This window comes from Aethalodelphis obliquidens, unplaced genomic scaffold, assembly GCF_003676395.1.
Source record: "Aethalodelphis obliquidens isolate GAN/ISIS:26980383/991018 unplaced genomic scaffold, ASM367639v1 scaffold28, whole genome shotgun sequence".
Taxonomy (NCBI): domain Eukaryota; kingdom Metazoa; phylum Chordata; class Mammalia; order Artiodactyla; family Delphinidae; genus Aethalodelphis; species Aethalodelphis obliquidens.
The window spans coordinates 19,069,514-19,092,241 of record NW_020837972.1 but is presented as its reverse complement, the minus strand read 5'-3'; the positions used below and the strand labels follow the sequence as shown (position 1 = coordinate 19,092,241).

Here is a 22,728-nt window from a genome sequence, read left to right as displayed (position 1 = left end):
AACAGCCTGCAGTGCTCATAACATCAAAAAAATGATCCGGCCCCAAATGCCAGTAGTGTGAAGACTGAGAAGCCCTGATCTAGAGGCTTCAGGAGAGTCTCTCTCGTTAGTCTTTCTGGCACAGTGACCACACGGCGTGCTGTGTCCACCAGGGGACACACAGGCCTCCCGTTAGCAGCTCTGACGCTTGGTCCCTGGAGCCCTTCATGCAGGGGAGCCTCACTGTCCTGTGCGTGTGTCCTATTTGAATGCTGTGAGCATCTTTTCTTGCTGTTCTGTACGTTGTTTTTTATCGATTATGAAATGTATGTGTGTGTGTGTGTGTGTGTGTGTGTATATATATATATATATATATATATATACATGAACACGTATAAAAGCAGATATAAAATATCTGTAATTTCAAGAATAACAAAACAAACACTCATGAATTGCTCACCCGGGGAAAGGAACCAACTGGACCCACCCCCGCTCACTGCTTTATTCAAGGCAGAGTGGGGACCACTTCCTGTCACACACTCAGCTCTTCTTCCCTTGTACTAACTGCGGGAAGTCTTGCGTTATACAAATGGGCCCTACTTTACTTATTCCGTCTCCCGTTGATGGGCATCTGGATAGTCGATGATCTTCCCTTACGACACACTGTGGTGCAAAGAGAGCCTTGTTTATCCAACCTCAGACTCCGTAAGGGGGCAGAAAGCCACCCTAAGCTCACGCGTCTGTCGGCGTTAAGAACTCCATGAAGGATGGTAATTGCAGTTTGACCTTTGGTTTAAAAAAGACTGTAGGTGTTAGTGATGCTGGAATTTTATTTAGAGTCTCAGCTTCCCTTCTGAAGAGGGGATCATGATGCCAAATGTGTAACACACTCATTTCCTTCCCCAGCGAGCAGAGATGCTCCAGAAATTGAGCGAAGTCCAGGTTTCGGAAGCTGAGATGAGACTGTTTTACACCACATCCAAACTGGGCACTGGGGACCGCATGTACCGCACCAAAGAGTGAGTCGGGTTGCTCCTCCCTGAAGCCCGTCCTTCCCGCCAGGGCTCCCAGGGGGGCTCAAGGGTCATGGCGTCTTCTGGGGTTATGAGAAAATACATTTGCAATGACGCGTGTGCTAAAATGCCTCAGATGGGTAGAGGCCTCAGATAATGCAAACTATCCTACCGTGCACAGGATGGCAAAGTTCTTACTCCAGGATGCTGGCGTTTTCCTGCAGCGCTGAGTCCTGCCTTACAGGTCCTTCCAGCTTTTGCAGGGACGAGTAGGCTAGAAGTTGTCATCAAGGAGGTCAAGGATTTGATTTGGCCCATTAGCAGGTTTGTTTGGGTCACGTAGCATCATTAGACATTCGGATCTTTTGCACATGTATGAGTCTCCTAGGGCTGTGGTAACAGGTCACCACAAACTGGGGACCTTGAAACAAGAGGAATTTATTCTTGTGGTTCTGACTGCCAGAAGTCCAAAGTCAAGGTGTTGGTGGGGTTGGTTCCTGCTGGAGGCCAGAGAATCTGTTCCAGCCTCTCCCCCAGCTTCTGGTGATGCCAGCCATCCTGGGCGCTCCGTGGCTGGTAAACACGTCACCGCAGTCTCGGCCTCGTCGTCACGTGGCATCCTCTGTGTGTCTTCCATGGCCTTCTGTCTGTGTCTGGGTCTCTGTTTTCTTTTTGTTTTATTCTGGCCACGCAGCATGCGGGATCCTAGCTCCCCGACCAGAGATTGAACCCATGCCCCCTGCATTGGGAGCATGGAGTCTTAACCACTGGGCCACCAAGGAAGTCCCCTGGGTCTCTGTTTCCTTATAAGGACACCAGTCATTGGATTTAGGGCCCATCCTAATCTAGTATGACCTCATCTTAATGACATCCTGAAGACCCTGTTTCCAAATAAGGTCACATTCTGGGTGGCCATGAATTTTGGGAAGATGCTATTCAACAGTCAACGTTTAAGAATTAGGAGATTTCACATTAAAATCCAGGGTCCCCCCTGGTCTTGACCAGTGGATGATGTGGCCGCACCCGCTGGCCTTCGCACAGAGCCGCCGGCGCTGGATGGGGCCCGTGTGCTCCCGCAGCCCCCGCCCCGCCCGCTGCTCTCACACCCGGCCCTCTCTGCGCATGTCCAGTACTGGCCCTGTGCATTCAACGACTGCCTATCAAGTGCAGACTGCATCTCAGGCTCTCCTGTGGGCCCTAGGAATAGAGCGGTTCACAAAAGTTAAATTTCTTCCCTTCAGAAGCTCACATTCTATGGTGGGGAGATGGGCAGTGGTCCAGTGAATACATATATATTTAGTGCTGGTGAGCACTAAGCAGAAAAGAGCAGGTGGAAGGGGATGGAGGGGGTGGGAGAGGTGATTGAGGCTACACGGTAAGGGAGAGTCCTCCTGAGAGGCGTCCTTGGAATCAAGTAAGGGAGCGGTTGTCTTCAGGGAGCATGGACAGCGGGTGCAAAGGCCCTGCGGCAGGGAGGGGCGTGGCCTTTGCGTCCTGGCCTCTGAGGAGCCTGCAGCAACCCAGGGCTGCCTCAGGTTGACTGGCCCGTCCTAGGCTCTGACTTCTGGCTCTCCCGGCAGGAAGCCTGACAGCGTGGCAGCCCAGGGTCTGGAGAAGGTCAGCAGCCTCAGCGGGGCCCACCGGAAGCGCCACCACCAGGAGGCAGAAGAGGAGGAGTCTGAGTCCTCAGCGGAGTCTGGACCCGAGGAGACCCCAGTGGACGAGCCGGCAGAGGCCGGTGCAGGGTCGTCCCCAGCGCATCTGCCACCAGCTCCGCCCGGGGCCAGGGGCCAGAGCCCAGTGCCCAGCGGTCTCCCTCCACCAGCTCCTCCTGCGGCAGCCTCTGCCCTGGCCAGGCCCCCGGCGAAGCCCGCCGTCTTCGTCCCCGTGAACCGCTCCCCTGAAATGCAGGTTGGCCTCTCTGGTGTTTGATTAAGGGCTTAGGTGCTCAGGTCAGTGCTGTGAGGGGGCTGAGGGTGCAGAGAGAGGGCATCCCAGGATCTGAGCAGGTTGCATTGCCTTCTGTGCCTCAGTTTCCTTGCCTGGAAAAGGGGGATAGCTGTACCCACCTTGCAGGGTTGTTGTAGGGCTGACGAGCGGGTGCCCGGCACGTGGTCGGGGCTGCTGAGATGGGTGTCCACTGCCCTTATCATCGTCTGGTCACCGTCACCTTCAGCCTCTGACCACAGGTCCTGGTCCAGGCATCTGCTCACTGGGACAAGAGTTTGGGCTCTGGAGTCAGTTGACCTGGAACGGAGTGCTGGTGCCCCCACCTTCCAGCTCATTCTGGGCCTCGTTTTCGTCCGTAGCATGGGGGTACCCGTCTACTCACAGGGACTCCGGCTCTCTACACTTCGTATCCTTGTCTGGTAAAATGAGGGTCTCACTGGGTTGTCATGACAACAAGATTCAGGGAGGTGAATCCCGAGGTGAAGGAACGCACTTGGGGAGCCGTGAGGCTGGTGGTGCCGCAGGGTCTGGCCCGTCACGGGTGGTGGTTCCGTCCACACGTTTCCACGGAGCACGTGCTGTGGGCCAGCACAGGAGGTGGAGCGATCTGCAGTCTCGGAGCTCTCGGTCCAGCAAGGGAGACCGAGGTCGACCACACATGGGACAGGAGCCACGGAGGGCAAGATCGGATACCATGAGGGGGGATCACAGGAGGGCCTGGCTTCATCAGGGAAGGCATCCGGGTCGAGAGCTCAGGGACCAGATGAGAGCATGGGGGCCGTCCCACACCGAGAAGTGCATGAGCAAAGGCCTGAGGCAGAGGGTTCCTGGGTCTTGGAGCAGCTGTTTAAAACCACAGATTGGATTGTGGGAATGAGGTGATTTCAGTCACGGGTACTTTGTGTGCTCATATATAAGCGATTAGGGTGAGCTGACTGCTCTCACAGACCCTGATGTGCCGCTGGCTTCACGCCACAAAGGTTTCCTTGTAGGTGACGTCAGAGCCCAATGCCGTCCTCTGCGAGCTGGGGTGTGAGATTTTGCTCCACACGGCCATTCGGGAACCCGGGCTCCGCCCTCCAGTGTCCCTGGTGCCCCCTGGGGTTCATCCCCTGCCTTTCTCTGTGGCTTTTCCACGTGCATGTTTTTAAGCCTAGGTTTGCCTGTTTTTATAAGCGGCCTCACATCGTATATATTTTTCAGCACTTTGCTTATTTGTTAGTCGGCATGGTGTTCCTGAGATGTGTTTATCTGTGTAGTTGTGCGTCACCAAGGTCCGTTTGGGTTTTGTTTTGTTTTGTTTTGTTTTCACTGCTATAGAGCATTACGTTGCGTGAATAGAGCCCATTTTAAGTGCCCTTCTCTGGCTGGGCATTTGGGTGGTTTTAGCTTTTTGCTACCATCTTCACTGCTGATTTAAACATTCTTGCCTTTTTCTCAAAGCCACAGGTACAAAAATTGGGGGGGGAGCAGCGTTTACAAACTGGAAGTCACAGCCATTGTGGAGTCATGAGATGGCCGCACCTTTTTTTTTTTTTAAACCAATGGAATGGAATAGAGATAGAGAACAGAATGTTTAAAATTAGCGTGCTAGCATGCTTCACATATAACAAGGGCAAGCAGGGGTTCATGAAACTTCTCCCTCACTGTGTAATACTTGTGTGAGCATGTGTATGTGTGTGTGCACGCGCACCCACGTGTGAGTACCTAGGAGAGGAATCGCTGTATCTCACATTCTCGATTTTGGTAAAATTAGCACCCGGTTGTTTGCCGAAGTGATTGTGCCGTAAGTGTAGTCTCCCCCCAGCAGCAGGCAAGAGCTCCTTGTGCCCAGAGGGGCTTCTCTGCACCACGCTGTCCCCGAGGACCCAGCCCATGTCTCTGCCCCTCCCCAGCCGTCAGGGCTTCCAGCGAGCGCACCTGTTTCCCTTGGCTGGATGCCGGCTGCTGCCTTTATAGGAACCACGTCACCCTACGTAATCTTGCTTTGAGCAAAGCCCCCCCATCCCCTCCACCCTTCTGCAGGGGACGACAACCCCCCAGCCCCATTCCGTGAGCGCTGACTTCCCCTCTCTCGCCAGGAAGAGCGGCTGAAGCTCCCGATTCTCTCTGAAGAACAAGTGATCATGGAGGCAGTGGCCGAGCACCCTGTTGTCATCGTGTGCGGCGAGACCGGCAGCGGGAAGACCACCCAGGTGCCCCAGTTTCTCTACGAAGCAGGCTACAGCAGGTGGGGGCTGGCCACAGGGTCCCCACAGGTCCCTCAGGTGACAGTGAGACGTGGCCCCCAGACGTTGTTAGGAGCAGGGCTCCTGGGGATCTAATTCTGGCTCTGCCGTTGCCATGCTGTGTGACTTGGGGCAAGCTCCTTAACCTCTCTGGGCCTCAGTTTCCTCAGCTGTGACATAGGGTTCATCACTGCACCTACTTCACGGGGTTGTTATGTAGACGAAATGACTGAATTTGTGTAAAACGTTTAGGTTGGTCCCTGGTGGGAGGGATGGCGTGTCAACTCCTGTTGGCCCTTCCGACCCATGTGTGTCAGGGTCCCCAAGACCACCACCAGGTTCAGCAATTTGCTGGGAACACTCCCAGGACCCAGCATGTAATCGTACTCACGGCTGTGATATATTACAGTGAACGACACAAAGCACAGCCGGCAAAGGGAAAGGCTCATGGGGTGAAGTCTGGGGGAACCAGGCCCAGGCCCCCAGAGCCCTCTCCCAGGGCGGGGGTCACACAGGACACGCTTCATTGCCCGTGTGAGATGTCAAACAGGGACGCCCAGTAGAGGCTCAGCGCCCAGGGTTCTTACTGGGGCTGGTCACACAGGCGGCCTCTGCCTGGTGCCTACCCAATTCTAGACTCCCCAAAGGAAAGCAGGTGTCAGCATGAGCCACCTTGTTTGTACAAGCAGTTCAGGCACAGGGAGCCCCTCTTGTCCGTCAGGGAGAGGCGGGAGCCCTCCTGAAATCCAGGATCCCAGACACCAGCCAGGGGCTGCCCTGGAAGCAGAGCTTTGTAGGGAGAGCAGCCTCGGGCCTGCTGGGCCAACTCTTTCCTGCCCAGAATCCACCACCCGTCCCCTGGGTAGGTTCTGTGGAGGCGCGTGTGCTCGGCTGGGTCGGACAAGCCCCCCGGCTGCAGGCTCAGGTCCACCCAGGCCTCGTTCTTGTTGGCGGCTGCCTGGACCCCTTGGCCCCGTGATTATCGGAGCGTCTCCTGTAGAATGCCCTGTGGGCCGTTCCCTTTTGCTGTTGTTAAGTGATGCTGCGGTGCCTTGCCTGGCGCCCGTGTCCCGTCACCCCCAGTGAGGGCCGCTTCCGGAGCCGCGTGTGACTTCGGGGCAGACGGGTGGGGCGGAGCCCTCCTGATGCCTTGTGTTCTCCTCCCCCAGTGACAACAGCATCATTGGCGTCACGGAGCCCCGCCGAGTGGCCGCCATGGCCATGTCCCAGCGAGTGGCCAAGGAGATGAATCTGTCACCACGGTGAGGGCTCTGCCTCCTATGGGAGAGTTGGGGGTGGCCCTCTGGCCCCACCAGACCTGAGCCACGGCGCAGGCCCTCGTTCCCCCGGGGGGCGCCACGTCTGCATCTAAGCACAGGGCGGTTCCCTACGTGCCAACAGTAGGACCCTCCTGCCAGGGGCGTCGTGAAGCAGGGACAAGCCAGCCAGGCCCTTAGTGAGGGGACAGAGTGGCCCTTACAGGCCTTGAGGGCAGAGCAGAGCAGCAGGTGGCCGAAGGCAGGCAGGAGGCGAATGGCGTGGCCGGGTTAGTTTACAGCTCAGGTTTCCAGGAGGAAAGCCCTCTCCCGGCAGTAAGGCTGCAGGACTTGCCTCGGGAAGCAGTTTGAACACAGCACAGCCCTGGCCTGAGGACGGCTCCGCGCCGTGTTGGTAACGCAGATGCCTGCGTCTCAGCCCAGACCGTCCAGTTCGGGCTGGAAGGGGCGGCGTGTCCAGCGTGGCCTGAGGCTCAGAAAGCACAGGCCTGTAGGGAGTACCTGGCGGCCCAGTGCTTAGGACTCCACGCCTTCGCTGCCGAGGGCCTGGGTTTCATCCCTGGTCAGGGAACAAAGATCCCACGAGCTGCGCCACGCGGCCAAGGAGAAAGAAAAAAGAAAGCACAGAATCGTATAGAGGCAGAGTGCCCGCCCTCCACACTGGCATCAGATGTTTACCGGCCAGGACCTGCCATGGGTCAGGCCCGTCCTGGCTCTGGGGACAGAACCCTGCTCCCGCTGGGCCCAGCACGCAAACGGGGGAGCCTTGTTCTGTTCGCGTCTTAGGTGGGCGAGGCGCCCCAGCTCCCCTCCCGGTGGCCGCCACTGCTGCGCATTTCCTGTGGCTCCTCCTAGACAGTCGTGCGCACAGACGGGCAGTTCTGTGTGTCTGTGTTCCTCACTGTCTGGCTGCTGCGTGAACGGTTCATACTGTTCACGCCCTTCTGTATCTTTCTTGTGGCATTTCAACGCGTACCTTGAAAATTACAGTACATACAAAGCTGCCCCTTTCATTCTCTTCAACTTTTAAATTTATTTATTTATTTATTTGTGGCTGTGTTGGGTCTTCGTTTCTGTGCGAGGGCTTTCTCTAGTTGTGGCAAGCGGGGGCCACTCTTCATCACAGTGCGCGGGCCTCTCACTATCGCGGCCTCTCCCGTTGCGGAGCACAGGCTCCGGACGCGCAGGCTCAGCGGCCATGGCTCACGGGCCCAGCCGCTCCGCGGCATGTGGGAGCCTCCCGGACCGGGGCTCGAACCCATGTCCCCTGCACCAGCAGGCAGATTCTCAACCACTGCGCCACCAGGGAAGGCCAATTCTCTTCAGCTTTTTAGTGTGAAATCTTCAAGCGTGTACAAAAGTGGAGAGGCTAGTACGATGAGCCCCCACGTACCTGAGACCCATTTCGGAGCAAGTCTCAGGTCTTGCATCATCTCAGCCTCAATGTTTCACTGTGCGGGGCTGAAAGATCATGAGTCTGGGTTTTTTTGGGGTTGTTTGTTTTCTTGGCCGCGCCCCAAGGCTTGGGGAATCTTAGTTCCCTGACCAGGGATCGAGCCCGTGCCCCCTGCAGTGGAAGCGCAGAGTCCTGACCACGGGACCACCAGGGAAGTCCCTGGTTTTTTTTTTGTTTTTTTTTTTTTAAGAATAGGATTCTGAAAACATAACTGCAGTACCGCCACTAAAGAGTGTATCATAACTCCAGAGCGTGCTCCGGTCCGTGTTCCCATTTCCCGGGTTGTCTCCTAAACAGCTTTTACAGTTGGTTGTTCACATCGGGCTCCAGCCAGGGTCCGTGTGTGTGTTTGATTGACGTGCTCTTCACTTGCCCGTGACAGCTCCTGGACAGGGAGGCGGGGTGGGCCTGTGTCTGGGCCTTGCTGGGGGAGCCGGTGGGCCCTCCCCTCGGCCGCCTGCCCAGCGGGGCCAGGCCTGCTCCTCTGCCCACCTTGGAGTGGCCGCACGGCTGCAGCCCCAGGCAGCTGCAGCTCTGGGGGACTGAGCCGTAGCCTGTGCCCACAGGGTCGTCTCCTATCAGATCCGATACGAGGGAAACGTGACCGAAGAGACCAGAATCAAGTTCATGACCGATGGCGTCTTGCTCAAGGAAATCCAAAAGGTTGGTTGCTCATCTGGTGTCACAAAGCAAGGCTGGTAAGCCTGGGGGCGGGGGCTAGGCTGTCACCTGGGGTGTGAGCAGTGAATGTTGGCAAACCACTGTGTTTACCACCGTGCTGCTGTGTGACCTTGTGCAAGTTACGCAGCCTCTGTGATCCTTGGTTTCTCCATCTGCAAGCTGGTACCTTCCTCCTAATTGCTTTGAAGCAAAAATCGTGTGACACACGAAAGCACCTTAGCACACCACCTCGTAAGTGCTCGTGAAACGTGAACTTGCATTTTCAGTGTGGTTTGGTTCACAGACTGTGTTAGGCAAACGCACACTGCTTCTCTTGGGCTGTATGACGCCCCCGGGCAGGGGTCACTGGGAGAGCAGAGGTGACTCCTGCCTCGAGGCCACCTGGGACGGTGGCTGTGAGTGTGTTGTGGCGTCGATGGCCCCTTCCTGTATGGCATGTGCTGAGCTCTTGCCCCTGGTCCCCAGCCAGCATCCCCTCGTTCCTGTTTCCTGCCTGCCCTCCCCGCCCCATGGGCATCTGCATTTGGTAGCTCAGCTCTAAGAGATCGTAGCTGCCTTTTCTCTAGAAATTTCTCTGCCAGGGCCCAGGCCCCGTGCTGTGTACTTTACAGATAGTAATTGTCATCGAAACTTCACCATGACCCCGTGAGATGGGTCCCGTTGTCCCATTTGACAGATGAAGAAAGAGGCCTGGGAGGTGAAGCAGCTGGCCCGGGGTCATAGGCCAGGACTCCCCGCAGGCCAAGTGCTCTCAGATCTGTGCTGGCTACCAGAGGGGCTCCTTGAGCAGGCACCTTGGGGTGCACAGTGACCCTGAGGTGCTCAGGCCCGGCTGGCTGGCCTCACCCCCGACCTCCCCCACCAGGACTTCCTGCTGCTCAAGTACAAGGTGGTGGTCATTGACGAAGCCCACGAGAGGAGCGTGTACACTGACATCCTCATCGGCCTCCTGTCCCGCATAGTGTGTCTCCGGGAGAAGGTAGGTGAGGGTGCCAGGGAGCCCCGAGTCCCAGGCCACGGCTCCCACAGCCCACGGCGGTCTACACCCAGGCTGCTGCCGTGAGAGGGTCTCCCGGGACAGGACCCCCCAGGCCCGGTGCTGGGCTGCGGGTCTTGGTGTAAACAGACCTTGCGTGGTCCCTGTCCTGGGTCCAGCCTCATCCACTGTGACCCTTCCCTCTGTCCAGAGCAACAGGCTCAAGCAAGGAGACCGTGGTGGGCCAGGCTCCACTGCAGCCGGCTCTGAGATGCCAGCCGGGTCTTCGGAACCCGCAGCGCTGGTGGGGCCACCCAGCCAAGCCCTTATGCTCCACGTGCTCTGAGATGCTTGCCCGCGCCCGGCCTGGGGTCTGCCTCTGCCTGCATCTCCCCCATGCCAGATCAGGCAGGGGCGGACGTCAGAGGGCTGCTGCCCTGGGGTGGGAGCTCTGCGGAGCAGTCCTGTGCTGGCCCCTGCCAGCCCCGCCGAGAGGTCAGCACTTCACCACGCCCAGAACCTTTATCAAGTAGACATCCGGTCTGTGTGTGCTGTGTGCCAGGCACCGAGCACATCACAGTGAACAGGACAGAGGCGCCTGCCTTTGTGGGGTTTCCATTTTCATGAGGGCAACTGACAGTAAGCAAACTCAGAAAACCTGTGAGCTGGTGACGGACAAAGCCGGGGAGAGGGGGCAGTGCCAGGCAGAAGGTGGAGGGTTGGTAGTGAGAGAAGACTCTCTGAGAGGGTGACCTTTGAGTGGGGGGCTGGAGGAAGTGAGTGAGTGAGGAGGGGTACTGGTGGGAGGAGATTCTGAGAACTGAGAATAGCCGGTGCAAAGGCCCTGGGGCAGGTGTTATCCTGATATCTTGGTGTGGGGGGGTTGTGACTTTATTTTACATAATGGATGCCCTTACAGTGTACGATTCAGTGGTTTTTAGCATATTCAGAGTTGTTATATCATCACCACGATCGACTTTAAAATATTTCTGTCACCCTGAAAAGAAGCCCTGTGCCCTTTGGCTGTCACCCCGTCCTCCTGCACTCCCCCATCTCCAGGCATCCGTCAGGGCACTTTCTGTCTCTGTGGATTTACCTAGTCTGGGTATTTCATGTAAGTGAAAAGACACAACATGTGGCCTTTTGTGGTTGGCTTCTTTCACTTAGCACACTTTCAAAGTTCATCTCCATTGTGGCCTGTGTCAGTGCTTCCTTCCTTTTTATGGCTGAGTCATCGTGTGTGGAGGGACCACATCTCATATATCCATTCATCTGTTGGAGGACAGTTGGGCTCTTTCCGCGTTTTGGCTCTCGTGAACGTCCGTGTCCGGGTCTCCGTGTGGACTTGTTTCCTTTCTCTTGGGTCTGTGCCCAGGAGCAGAGCTGCCAGGCCCCATGGGAGCTCTGCGTTTAACCATTTCGACCATCCCAGACCATCTTCCACGGCGGCTGCGTCCCTTATGTTCCCGCCAGCAGGGTACAGGCTGCCAGTTCACGTCCTCGCCCACGCTTGGGACTTCCCATGATTTTAGTCCTCGCCATGGTCTGGATTTGTGTGTTGAGGACTGTCAGGCAGCCTAGGGTGGCGGAGCGGAGTGAGGGAGGTGGGGAGAACAGGAGATGCAGGGAGGTACGCGGGCTGGGGCAGGCGGGGGGAGGTTGTTGCAGGAAGGAGACGGGGCCTTTGGTCTGCGCCGTGCCTCTCACCTTGGCTTCTGTTCGCCGAAGACGCTGAACTTTGGGGTTTGGACCTTACGAGCCTCAGAGGACAGCTTCCAAGGGCTCGAGAGCAGAGCCCGCCAGGGGGCACAGTAGGTGCTGCCTAGGGGGCTGGGAACCAGGCACCCGCCACCGCAGTCACAACGTCGAGGGGGAGGGAGGGCTGAGACCACCACACCCATTGTGCCGGTGTGCCCGGTGGACCCCAGGCTCGGCCCTCCCGTCTCGTCTCACACCATCAGAGCTTGACTTGGAGGAATCTCTTTTTCATTCCTTTTGGCCACGCCACACGGCTTGCGGGGATCTTAGTTCCCTGACCAGGGATTGAACCCACGCCCTCGGCAGTGAAAGCACTGAGTCCTAACTACTGGACCACCGGGGAAGTCCCTCGGGGCTATCTATCTTTTTTTTAATAAATTAATTAATTTGTTTATTTTTGGCTGTGTTGGGTCTTCGTTGCTGCGCGTGGGCTTTCTCTAGCTGCGGCGAGCAGGCCTACTCTTCATTGCGGTGCGCGGGCTTCTCATTGCGGTGGCTTCTCTTGTTGTGGAGCATGGGCTCTCGGCTCACGGGCTTCAGTAGTTGTGGCACACGGGCTCTGTAGTTGTGGCTCTTGGGCTCTAGAGCGCAGGCTCAGTAGTTGTGGCTCATAGGCTTAGTTGCTCCGTGGCATGTGGGATCTTCCCAGACGAGGGCTCGAACCCGTGTCCCCAGCATTGGCAGGCGGATTCTTAACCACTGCACCACCAGGGAAGTCCCTTTGGGGGTATCTTAAGGGCTCCTTTAACAAGCCACTGACGCCCACTTCTTTCTTAGATCTTTGGCAACCAGGAAGAGGATTGAGGATTGAGGCGAGGTGGGGCTGGAGGGAGGCCAGGAGGGCAGGGCAGGTCTCCCCCAAGGGCCCCCCTGCCCCCCGTCAGTGTTCCTGGCCCCGGGCGGCTATGGGTCCCCGGGTCTGTCGTCCCCCAGAGGCACTTGCCGCTGAAGCTGCTCATCATGTCGGCCACGCTGCGGGTGGAGGACTTCACCCAGAACCAGCGGCTCTTCGCCCAGCCGCCCCCCGTCATCAAGGTACCACCTAGGCCGGGGTCTCAGGGTGCCGGGGGAGGCCGGGCCCCTCTGTCGACTGCGACAGAGCGCAGGACGCCTGCTGCGGGGGAGGTGGGTGGGATCGTAGCACCAAACGGAGACCTTCGTGGTCAGAGAGTTCAGGGAAGGGGAGGGCCCGGGCCTGGGCTCAGGTCACCCCTGACGCCCGACCCCGACCCCGTGCTTCCCTGGGCGTCCTCGTAGGTCGAGTCCCGGCAGTTCCCGGTGACCGTGCATTTTAACAAGCGGACGCCGCTGGACGACTACAGTGGGGAGTGCTTCCGAAAGGTCTGCAAGATCCATCGCATGCTGCCCGCAGGTGAGGCCCCGGCCGGGAGGAGGCAGGGGGACTCGGGGTCACTCGGCCTCGCTGTGCCTCAGCGTCGTCACTGGTCCAGAGCGCTCACAGCACCTGCCCTGCCGTGTTCCGCCCCAAGGATCACGAGGCTTCAGGGACTAACTGGGTAGGGGGTGAGGGGGCGGAGGGTGCCTTTTGTCCCCACAGACGCAGGGCAGGTGAACAGGTGTGTCCCACCTGAGTCTCACTCCTGACCCCCTCACAGTTCTCACCATATCCCCGTGGCACGTGCTCCATTAGTTCCGTTCACCAGGTGATGGACCCTTGGGTTGCTCCCACTTCTTGGATTGCCCCGTCTCCTTCCTGCAACAACCTCCCCTGTCTGCCCCAGCCCGTGTACCTCCCTGCATCTCCTGTTCTCCCCACCTCCCTCTCTCCGCTCCACCACCCTAGGCTGCCTGACAGTCCTCAAGGAGGAGAGCTGCTTTCCCCGTGTTTTGAGCTCATACCGGGGGATGGGATGCCGGCTCCCACGGCAACTGTTGAGCTCCTTTGTCCCAGCGCCCTCGGTGTGCGGGCAGCTGCCCGTTGCTTATCTGGGCCTCTGCAGCCCTGGTTTGACCAGCACTTCCTTGCGCCCCAGCTCTCAGATCAAGGCCTGGCACACGGTCACGGCCAAGGCAGCGTCTGCTGCGTGAACGAGCGGGTCACGGCGGGGCTGGTTCTCCCCACAGGCGGCATCCTGGTGTTCCTGACGGGGCAGGCAGAGGTGCACGCGCTGTGCCGCAGGCTGAGGAGAGCCTTCCCGGTCGCCAGGCCCAGGCCTCCAGGTAAGCCCAAGCTGAAGCCCCTCACCCAGGAGGCTGCGGGCGGTCAGCCTGGGCTTCGGAGCCTCCCCGGAGAGAGCCGGCCCTCTGCCCGCTCTCCCGTCCCCCCAGTGAATGGTGATTGATGCAGTGACCCTCCCCGGGACCCTGATGACCTGGCACCAGCCACAAGATGGCCTGCTCCCTAACTTGCTCATCTTTTCCCAGAAAAGGACGATCAGAAAGATTCGGTAGAAGAAACACGGAGGTTTAAGAAGTCGCAGGCTCGGGCGAGGAAGGCCAAGGCCACAGTACGTAGAGGCCGGAGGGGGCAGCTCAGGCTCTGCAGCTGCCTTGTCCATGTGGTGGCCGCTAGCCCTGTATGGCTGCACAGATGTAAATTTAATTAAAACCAAATAAAATTAAGATTCAAGTCCTCAGTCGTGTTAGACACACCGGGGCTGTGGGTGGCCTTGTTGGGCAGCAGGGGTCTAGAACCTTCCTGCCGTGGAGGGAGGGGTTGACTGGAGCCGCTCTGGAGGCTGCAGGGTGGGCTGCGACTTAAAACATTCCAGGCTCCCTGTACTGGGGACCTGGAGGAAGTTTCTGGAAGGCCCAGCCCCGAGCCTTGAGCAGGGCCTGCGTGGATGCCCAGGGCAGTGGTCTCAGGGCTGCACGTGTGTTAGCTCATAGCATCGTCACGGCAGCCCTTCGAGAAGTCCCGTGATCATCCCCGGCTCTTAGATGAGGACACCGGCGCAGGACGGGGCCGAGTGACCTGCCCAGGGTCACGTGGCCGCAGGCGCTGCTCGCAATGCCAGTCTCTACGCAGGGTCCCTCGCAGCCCGCGGTGCTGATGTCTTGTTTACCGTAGACGCTGCCCCAGATCAGTTTGGACAATTACTCGGTGTTGCCAGCGGGCGGAGGTGACGAAGACAGGGAAATGGACGAGGAGTCCCTGGGCTCCGACCTGGACCTGGACTTAGGGGACGACGGGATGGACGGAGGTGGGACCCGCCACGGCCTCTGCTCCCACCGCGTGGGCTTGGGTCGAGCGATGGGCCCTCTCCAGCAACGAGCCCCAGGGGAGCTGGGGTTCCTGCTTGCTCTGCCCCCTGCTGTCCCCTGAGCTCCTGAAACCGCCTGACACAGAGGAGGCCCTCAGGTCTCTGTTGTGCCGGTTGTAATGGGGGCACCAACCCCGGGCTTGGCTTTGCTGGGTGAACGCAGGCCTTGGGGGTTTGCGGGGGGGCAGAATCAAGCCCTTAGGGGTCCCCACACAGGGCCTGGGGCTCTTCTGAGGAGGAGAGGCTGCAGCGTGGCTGGCTTTGCCGACCCTCTCTGCCAGTGCCCAGGGTTGAGCCCTGGCAGCAGGGCTGCAGGGGGGCCTCCCCGGCGGAGCGGGCAGGGTTACTGGGCAGCAGGGGAGCTGGGAGCCGCAGGCCTCTGCCTCCCCTGCAGGTGAGCAGCCCGATGCCTCGCTTCCCCTCCGTGTGCTCCCTCTCTACTCTTTGCTGGCCCCGGAGAAGCAGGCGCAGGTAACCGTGCGGGGCCTGGGATGGATGCCTGGTGGGAGCGCCCAAAGGCGTTGAGGTGGGAGCAGGTCGGGCGCCGGGTCACCCTCTCCGTCAGCTGTCTGATCGGCGCCCCAGACTTTTGAGAGGGTATTGGGATCTCCTGCTCGGAGGACGGAAACGCTTCCCTCATTTAGTTGGGGAGCAGTGGCCCAAGGCGAGGAGAGTCACCTCCAGGCCCTGCCCCGCCTGGCTGACTTCTTCTGACCTCTGTCCCACAAATTCTTCCCTGACTCTGGTGGGACAAAGGTCAATTTTATTGTTGCTTCCGTCCCCCCATCCTAGGTCTTCCAACCTCCCCCAGAGGGGACACGGCTGTGTGTTGTGGCCACCAATGTGGCCGAGACGTCCCTCACCATCCCAGGCATCAAGTACGTGGTGGACTGTGGAAAGGTCAAGAAGCGGTACTACGACCGCGTCACCGGCGTGTCCTCCTTCCGCATCACCTGGGTCTCCCAGGCCTCGGCCGATCAGCGGGCAGGACGCGCGGGCCGGACGGAGCCCGGCCACTGCTACAGGTGGGGCTCCCGGGGGCCCCTCCAGTGACGTTGGGGCCACTGTGCAGTGGTCACCCACCCACGGGCGAGGAAAGGGGGGTCCCGTGTCCCGCTGGAAACCGTCCTTCGCACCCCCTTTTCTGTTGGCTTTCAGGCACTTGTGTTATTTCTTGATTCTGCTGCTGACGTCAGGCCCCGTGTTTATTAGCACCTCGATTTTTGTTTTGTTTTATTAACACCTTTTTTGAGGTAAAGTTCACATACCATAAAACTCACCATTTAAAGTGTGCAATTCTGTGGGTTTTAGTCTATTTACAGTGTTGTGCAGCCATCGCCACTATTAATTTTTAAACGTTCTCTTCACCCCCAAAGAGACCGCATTTATCAGTTGTACCCATTGATCAGTTTCTCCCTGCATCTCCCTACCACTCCCAACCCACCAGCGCCCGGCAGCCACTCATCTACTTCCTGTCTCTACGGACGTGCTCATTCTGGACATTTTCTGTAAATGGAATCGGACAATATGTGACCTTTCGTGTGTGGCTTCTTTCGCTCAGCATCACGTTTTCAAGGTTCATCCACACTGTTGCCTGTGTCAGTGCTTCGTTCCTTTTGATGGCTGAGTAACATGCGTTGCGTGGAGGGACCACATCTCACTGTCCATTCATCTGTGGATAGACTCTTGGGTTGCGTCCACATTTTGTCCACTGTGAATAGTGCTGCCGTGAACACTCATGTACAAGTATTTGAACGTCTGTTCCCCTGCCTCTCGGGTATATACCTAGGAGTAGAATTGCTGGGTTGTACGATGACTCTGTGTTTCACATTTTGAGGAACGACCAGACTGTTTTCCACGGCGGCTACTCCATTTTATCTATACGTTCTCACCAGCAGCGTGCGAAGGTTCTAATTCCTCCACATCTCACCAATGCTCGCTATTTTCTACTTTATAAAAATGAAAGTACGAGGTGGTATCTCACAGTGGTCTTGGTTTGCATTTCTCTAATGACGTTGAGCATCTTTTCACGTGCTTACGGGCCATTTGTGTGTGTTCTCTGGAGGGATGTCTATTCAGATCCATCATTTCTTTTTTTCTTGTTATAGTATTTGTTATTTTATTTTATTTACTTACTTGGTTGTGCCAGGTCTTAGTTGCGACAGGCGGGCTCCATAGGCAGGCTCTTTAGTTGAGGCTCGTGGGCTCCTTAGTTGTGGCTCGTGGACTCCATAGTTGTGGCATGTGAACTCTTAGTTGCGGCATGCATGTGGGATCTAGTTCCCTGACCAGGGATCGAACCTGGGCACCCTGCATTGGGAGCGCTGAGTCTTAAACACTGTGCCACCAGGGGAGTCCCTATCGTTTACTTTTCAGTCAGGTGGTTTGTGTTTTGATTGGTGGGTTGTAAGTGTTCTTTCTGTAATCCTAGTGCTGGGTCCTTGTCAGAGGCATCATTGCAAATATTTTCTCCCAGTCTGTATGCTGGGTTTTATTTGTTTGTTTTCAATAGCTGTATGCTGTTCTTTTCAACGTTGCTTTACGTTACAAAAGAAAAGAAAATTGAGAAACTATGCCAAGAAAACTCGTAAGCAATAAAGTAGTTAAAACGTCCCGAGTGCCGTGTGCCAGGCAGTGCTAAGCAGTCTTATGTGAAGATACCTGAAGTATCTTCACCAATCCCAACGGGGCAGCTGCTATGTTCGCCCATTTCACAGATGAGGAAAGTGAGGCAGGAAGAGGGTAAACCCCTTGCCTAGTGAAGTGGTGGAGTCAAGATTCAACGCCAGGTAGCTGGGCTGAGTTTCTTCCTTATTCACTTAACATTTCCTAGTCTCTCGTGCTTCCTTCTGTTTAGACTGTATTCATCTGCGGTTTTCGGGGACTTTGAGAAGTTCCCCCCTCCTGAAATCACCCGGAGACCTGTCGAAGACTTGACCCTTCAGATGAAAGCTCTCAACATTGAAAAGGTCAGTTGCAGCCCTAGCCCTGCCATCACCCCACTGATCTGCCAGGGTACCAGTGTCTGGTCTGGGGGGCAAGGGCGACCCCAGCCCCTCACGGGCTGTTCCTCCTTCCCTGCGGCCCAGGAAGCTCGAGGAGCTGAGCCCTGTGGTGCTTGCCCAGCCCCCTGCCGGTTTCTTGTGGGCCCCCCACCTCCTCAGTGCTGCACCCACTGAGTGTGTCCAGGGGTGCCCGCCTCTGCCCTGCTGCGGGAGGGCTGGCGCAGGCAGAGAGAACCGCCCCCATCAGCAGTCAGTCCCAGCCCTCGCTTTCCCGCAGCCCCTGACACCCGCGAGGCTGCTTTCTCGCTGTCCCTACGGATTGTACATTTTGGACGTTTCATAAAAATGGAATCATATGATATTTGTCCTTTTTTGTCTGGCTTCTTTCACTCAGCATCGTGGTTTGTTTTTTTCGGGGTTTTTTTTTAGCCAATGTAAACTTCATTTATCAGTTCAATACACAGTAAGATGATAGAAAAGATAGGGTCATGCTTTTCATTGCTAAAAGTTTTTACATTAGTTATGTTTGGTATTTTATTTTCAGTGTCAAAGAACCTAGCTGACAGTTTGAATCAGAGTCAGTTTATTTCAGGAAATATTATAAATCGATACCTGTTTTATATTTCTGTTGTTTGGACCATCCACAGCTGAACTTAGCAGCGTTGTGTTTTAAAGTTTCGTCCACACTAGCACGTGTCAGAATTTCGTTCATTTTATGACTGAGTCACACTCCATCATAGGGATGGACGCTGGTTTATCCACCTATCGATGGATGTCTGGGTTGTCCCCACCTTTCGGCTGCCGTGCCTAGTGGCGCTGTGAACATCTGTGTACAGATGTTTATTTTAATGCTTGTTTTGAGTTGGTCACTCTAAGGTGCCACCCCCCCTGACCCCGGTCACTCCCTGTCCCTGATCTGTCTCCTGATCATCTCACTGTCTGGGCACATTTTCTCCTGTGATGACGTTTATTCTCGTGTGTACTCACGGGTCGTCTGCGGCCCCTTCTGGCTGAATGAAAGCTCAATGGAGGCTGAGTCCTTGTCTTGTTTTTCTCTATCTCCATCGCCAAGAACAGCGTCTGGCGCACACGAGGTGCTCAGTACATGCTTCTGAGTGAGTGGATGATGTGAATGAATGAAGGAAGAGGGCCGGTGGAGTTTCCCCGGCACGTGGACTTTGCGTGTGTCCAGGACCCCGTGTCCCATGTTCTGAGCGTGAGTGGTGCTCGGAGGGCAGGCGGTAGGAGCCCCGTCCTCCTGCCAGGCCTGGTCCCCTGCTTCCTCCTCCGCATTCACCTGTCTCCTGCCATGTCTCCCTGTGTCCCAGGTCATCAACTTCCCCTTCCCGACGCCCCCGTCCGTGGAGGCCCTCATCGCCGCCGAGGAGCTGCTGATCGCACTGGGTGCCCTGCAGGCGCCCCCAAAAACAGAAAGGTAGGGCAGGAGCTCGGGGGAAGTGGGGAGCCCAGGTCCCGCCCCGTTCCCTGCCCTCTCCCCTCTCCCCTCTCCCAAGCTGACCGAGCACCAGGCCTCTTGGTCCGAAGGCTTCTCGTGGAGCCTTCCCCGCGCCCATCACAGACCTCCATCCTCCAGGGTGAAGCAGCTGCAGAGGTCCCGGTGGAGCTGCCCCATCACTGAGCTGGGCAGGACCATGGCCACGTTCCCCGTGGCACCGCGCTACGCCAAGATGCTGGCGCTGAGCAGGCAACACGACTGCCTGCCGTACGCCATCACCATCGTGGCTGCCATGACGGTCCGGGAGCTGTTTGAGGAGCTGGACAGGTGGGGGCCGGGGGCTGGGCGTTCGGGGGCCGCCTGCCCTCGGCTGAGCCACGGTGTGGAGCCTCCTGGGGCATCACTGACCTGTTGAGTGGTCTTGTGCGAGACCCTCGCCCGTCCTGCGCCTGGCAGTGTTCTCATCTCTACCGATCTCTGTTTCTGTTTTTGTTTTTGTTTTTGGCCGTGCTGTGTACCTTGTGGGATCTTAGTTCCCTGACCAGGGATCAAACCCATGCTCCCTGCAGTGGAAGCGCAAGAGTCCTAACCACTGGACCGCCAGAGAATTCCCACGATTGTGGGCATGTTGATCAGTGACCCCACCAGGCATTTTTGGGCTCACCCTGGGTAACTGGCGTGTTCCCTGCCTCTGCAGCCCTGCGCGGCCAGGGCAACAGCCTGGGTGCTGTGTGTGTTCGCAGGCCAGCTGCCAGCGACGAGGAGCTCGCCAGGCTGAAGGGCAAGCGGGCCCGGGTAGCCCAGATGAAGAGGATCTGGGCGGGGCAGGGAGCCTCTCTGAAACTCGGGGACCTTATGGTGCTGCTTGGTGAGTGCCCTGCATGGCGTGGAGTGTGGCTGGTGGGGAGGTCACGCGGGGTGGGACGGGGCAGCGAGAATGAGTGACGCCCGCCCCCCCATCCACAGGCGCCGTGGGAGCCTGCGAGTACGCGGGCTGCTCTCCCCAGTTCTGTGAGGCCAACGGTCTGCGGTATAGGGCCATGATGGAGATCCGGCGCCTGAGGGGCCAGCTGACCACTGCGGGTACGGCCCTGCGCCCAGCAGAGAACTTGACCCTGTTGACGTTTAAAGTCGCTTTTGAGCGACGTCACCCACGTACCGTCGATCTCCATTATTCACAGAGTCCACATTTGCGAATTCGCCTATTTGTTAAAATCTGTTTTGGTGCTCGCCACTTCGGTGGTCCTTCGAGGACACGCACACGAGCAGGGCAGTGACATGTGCACGCTCTCCCGTCAGGCTGTCTGTCCGTCTCATCCTTTCCTTGGTGACATCCCTCTCGTCACCCTTTGTCCCGGCTCTGGCCTGGACCAGCTGCTGGCCGCACCTCCTGCCCAGCAACCTCGTGCAGGGGTCCCTGCTCCCGAGTAGGGTCCGGCCCTGGTTTGCTTCTCCAGCAGTGGAAGGGGCCCCTCTTGTTGGAGTCGGGGAGCAGCAGACGGTTCAGCCCCTGCTTTCCGCTCCTGTTGGTCTGAGTGGTGGTGGTGACCGGACCCATTTGAAGCCACATCAGGGCTGGGCGTGGGTGGCAGGTCTTCTGCGTCCTGTCCGTGTTCTGCCTTCTTCCTGTTTCTTTCCTCTTCTCTCGCTTTTTAAGTTAAACAACATAGGTGTCACTGAAGGTTTTGTAGGGAAGACAGATTTACATTGCAAACCTCAGAACAGAAAGCCCTGGACTTCCCCGGCGGTCCAGTGGTTAGGACCCCATGCTTCCACTGTAGGGCCACGGGTTCAGTCCCCAGTCGGGGAGCGAAGCCCACTCTCCCCACCTGCGTCCCCCGTCCTGCTCCTCTCATTTTGTCCCTGCCGCCTCCTCCCGCCACAAGCAGCAGAGCCCAAAGCCCCACCTCCTTTCTCCCCACCTGCCAAGTGTTCCAGAGCTTCAGATCCTTCTCATGCAGAAGAAGGAGGCCTCGCCCTGCGTCTCGCGCCTGGGCTCAGCAGCGCAGGGCCCTCGAGGGGAGAGGTGGCCTCCACACTTGTCCTGCTCAGAGAGCGTGACTCGTCTGTCACGTCTCCTGGCTGGGCGTGCTCCCTGCCCCAAGGCCGAAGGGAGTCAAGTGCGAGCTCTCGCAGCAGCACGGTCCGCCGCCCGCAAGGGAATTGGGGTTCGTCCCGAGGACGAGGCAGGCATGGGTGTGGGTGGGCATCCTCGGTGGACGGGGGCCGAGATGCGCAGGTCGCTGAGGCCAGAGCTCCGAGCTGATCAGCGTAGGGCCTTCCAGAAGGCCGGGCGGAGCCAGCCCCCGCCTCGCCTTCCTCACGCCTCGGTCTGCCCCCAGTCAACACCATGTGCCCCGAGGCCGGGCTCTTCGTGGACCCCAAGATGCAGCCGCCTTCCGAGAGCCAGGTGACCTACCTGCGGCAGATCGTGACGGCCGGCCTGGGTGACCACCTGGCCCGCAGGGTCCAGAGTGAGGACCTGCTGGACGACAAGTGGAAGAACGCCTACAAGGTTGGACGCTGGCTCGGGGATGGGCAGCAGGGCAGTCGCTGCGCCCGGGCCCCCCGCCCTCCCTGCCCTCCGTCTCACGTCCTGGCAACCGGGGCACTCCAGACGCCCAGCTCTGGGCAACGTCAGGACGCCTGTGAGGGGCAGCCGGAGGCACCCTTGGGTGTGGGTGGGCCTATCCTCCCGGGTCACGGGTCCCGCCGCCTCTGGGAAGGCCCCACCCAGGGCCAAGGTGGGGTGACGGTGCAGCCGCTTCTCCCTTGGGCGTGAGCTTCACCCCAACTTCACTGAATGGAGATGGAAGCACACCTCATACAACTGGCCGCTGTAAAGTGTACAATTCAGGGGGTTTTAGTCCATTCAGAGTTGTGCGCCCAGCACCACAAGTAATTTCAGAACGTGTTTATGATCCCAGAAGGCTCCGGATGGCCATTGTGGCCACTCCCCATTGCCTCTGGGTCTCCCCACCCCGCGAATCTGTCCTCTGTCTCTACGGATTTGCTGTTCTACGCGTTTCACACGAGTGGGATCCTCCACCGCGTGGCCTCTTGCACTGGCTTCCTTCGCTCAGTGCTGTGCTTTTTGGCGGGTCGCGCTGCTGCCCGTGTCAGTACCTCTCACGGCAGGGTATGCGCTCCGTCGGCGGACACACGCCGCCAGGGTGGCCGTTCGTCGGTTGACGGATGCTCTCCTTTCCTGGCTGAGGGTGTAACTGGATTCAGGGGGTCAGCCTCACCTGGCGCTCACGCATGCCCCAGACTCACGCCCACCCGCCGTCTCTCTCGCAGACCCCCCTCCTCGACGACCCAGTCTTCATCCACCCCAGTTCCGTGCTCTTCAGGGAGCTCCCCGAGTTTGTGGTCTACCAGGAAATTGTGGAGACCACCAAGATGTACATGAAAGGTAGCGCAGCTGGCCAGCCCCTCGCCTGACCCGCGTGGCTCTGGTGAGCCGTGCCGCTGGGCCCTTGAGGGGAGAACCCACGAGCCTTCGCCGAGCCCCCAGCCCTTCTTTCCGGGCCCCCAGGCGTCTCGACGGTGGAGGTGCAGTGGATCCCGGTGCTGCTGCCGTCTTACTGCCAGTTTGACAAGCCCCTTGAGGAGCCGCCCCCCGCCTACTGCCCCGAGAAGGGGCGGGTGCTGTGTCACCGGGCCAGCGTGTTCTGTGAGTCGGCATGACTTCCCGGCGGCCTTGGGCTCCACTGGACACGTGG

General features: G+C 58.1%; 1 protein-coding gene across 1 annotated transcript in view; it reads left to right on the top strand.

Annotated features, from left to right (window-relative positions):
* Nucleotides 1–22,728, top strand: part of DHX37 (DEAH-box helicase 37) — a 30,635-nt gene that overhangs the window by 6,019 nt on the left and 1,888 nt on the right. Inside the window, exons 3-23 of the mRNA XM_027125111.1 lie at nt 886–998; nt 2,573–2,903; nt 5,024–5,172; nt 6,340–6,432; nt 8,470–8,566; nt 9,450–9,563; nt 12,252–12,353; nt 12,576–12,690; nt 13,404–13,499; nt 13,704–13,786; nt 14,350–14,482; nt 14,937–15,013; nt 15,335–15,567; nt 17,400–17,511; nt 18,876–18,982; nt 19,142–19,330; nt 19,747–19,871; nt 19,970–20,086; nt 21,346–21,518; nt 22,304–22,418; nt 22,542–22,679. Coding sequence (XP_026980912.1) covers nt 886–998; nt 2,573–2,903; nt 5,024–5,172; nt 6,340–6,432; nt 8,470–8,566; nt 9,450–9,563; nt 12,252–12,353; nt 12,576–12,690; nt 13,404–13,499; nt 13,704–13,786; nt 14,350–14,482; nt 14,937–15,013; nt 15,335–15,567; nt 17,400–17,511; nt 18,876–18,982; nt 19,142–19,330; nt 19,747–19,871; nt 19,970–20,086; nt 21,346–21,518; nt 22,304–22,418; nt 22,542–22,679 — 2,812 coding nt within the window. The remainder of the gene's footprint in view (nt 1–885; nt 999–2,572; nt 2,904–5,023; nt 5,173–6,339; nt 6,433–8,469; nt 8,567–9,449; nt 9,564–12,251; nt 12,354–12,575; nt 12,691–13,403; nt 13,500–13,703; nt 13,787–14,349; nt 14,483–14,936; nt 15,014–15,334; nt 15,568–17,399; nt 17,512–18,875; nt 18,983–19,141; nt 19,331–19,746; nt 19,872–19,969; nt 20,087–21,345; nt 21,519–22,303; nt 22,419–22,541; nt 22,680–22,728) is intronic.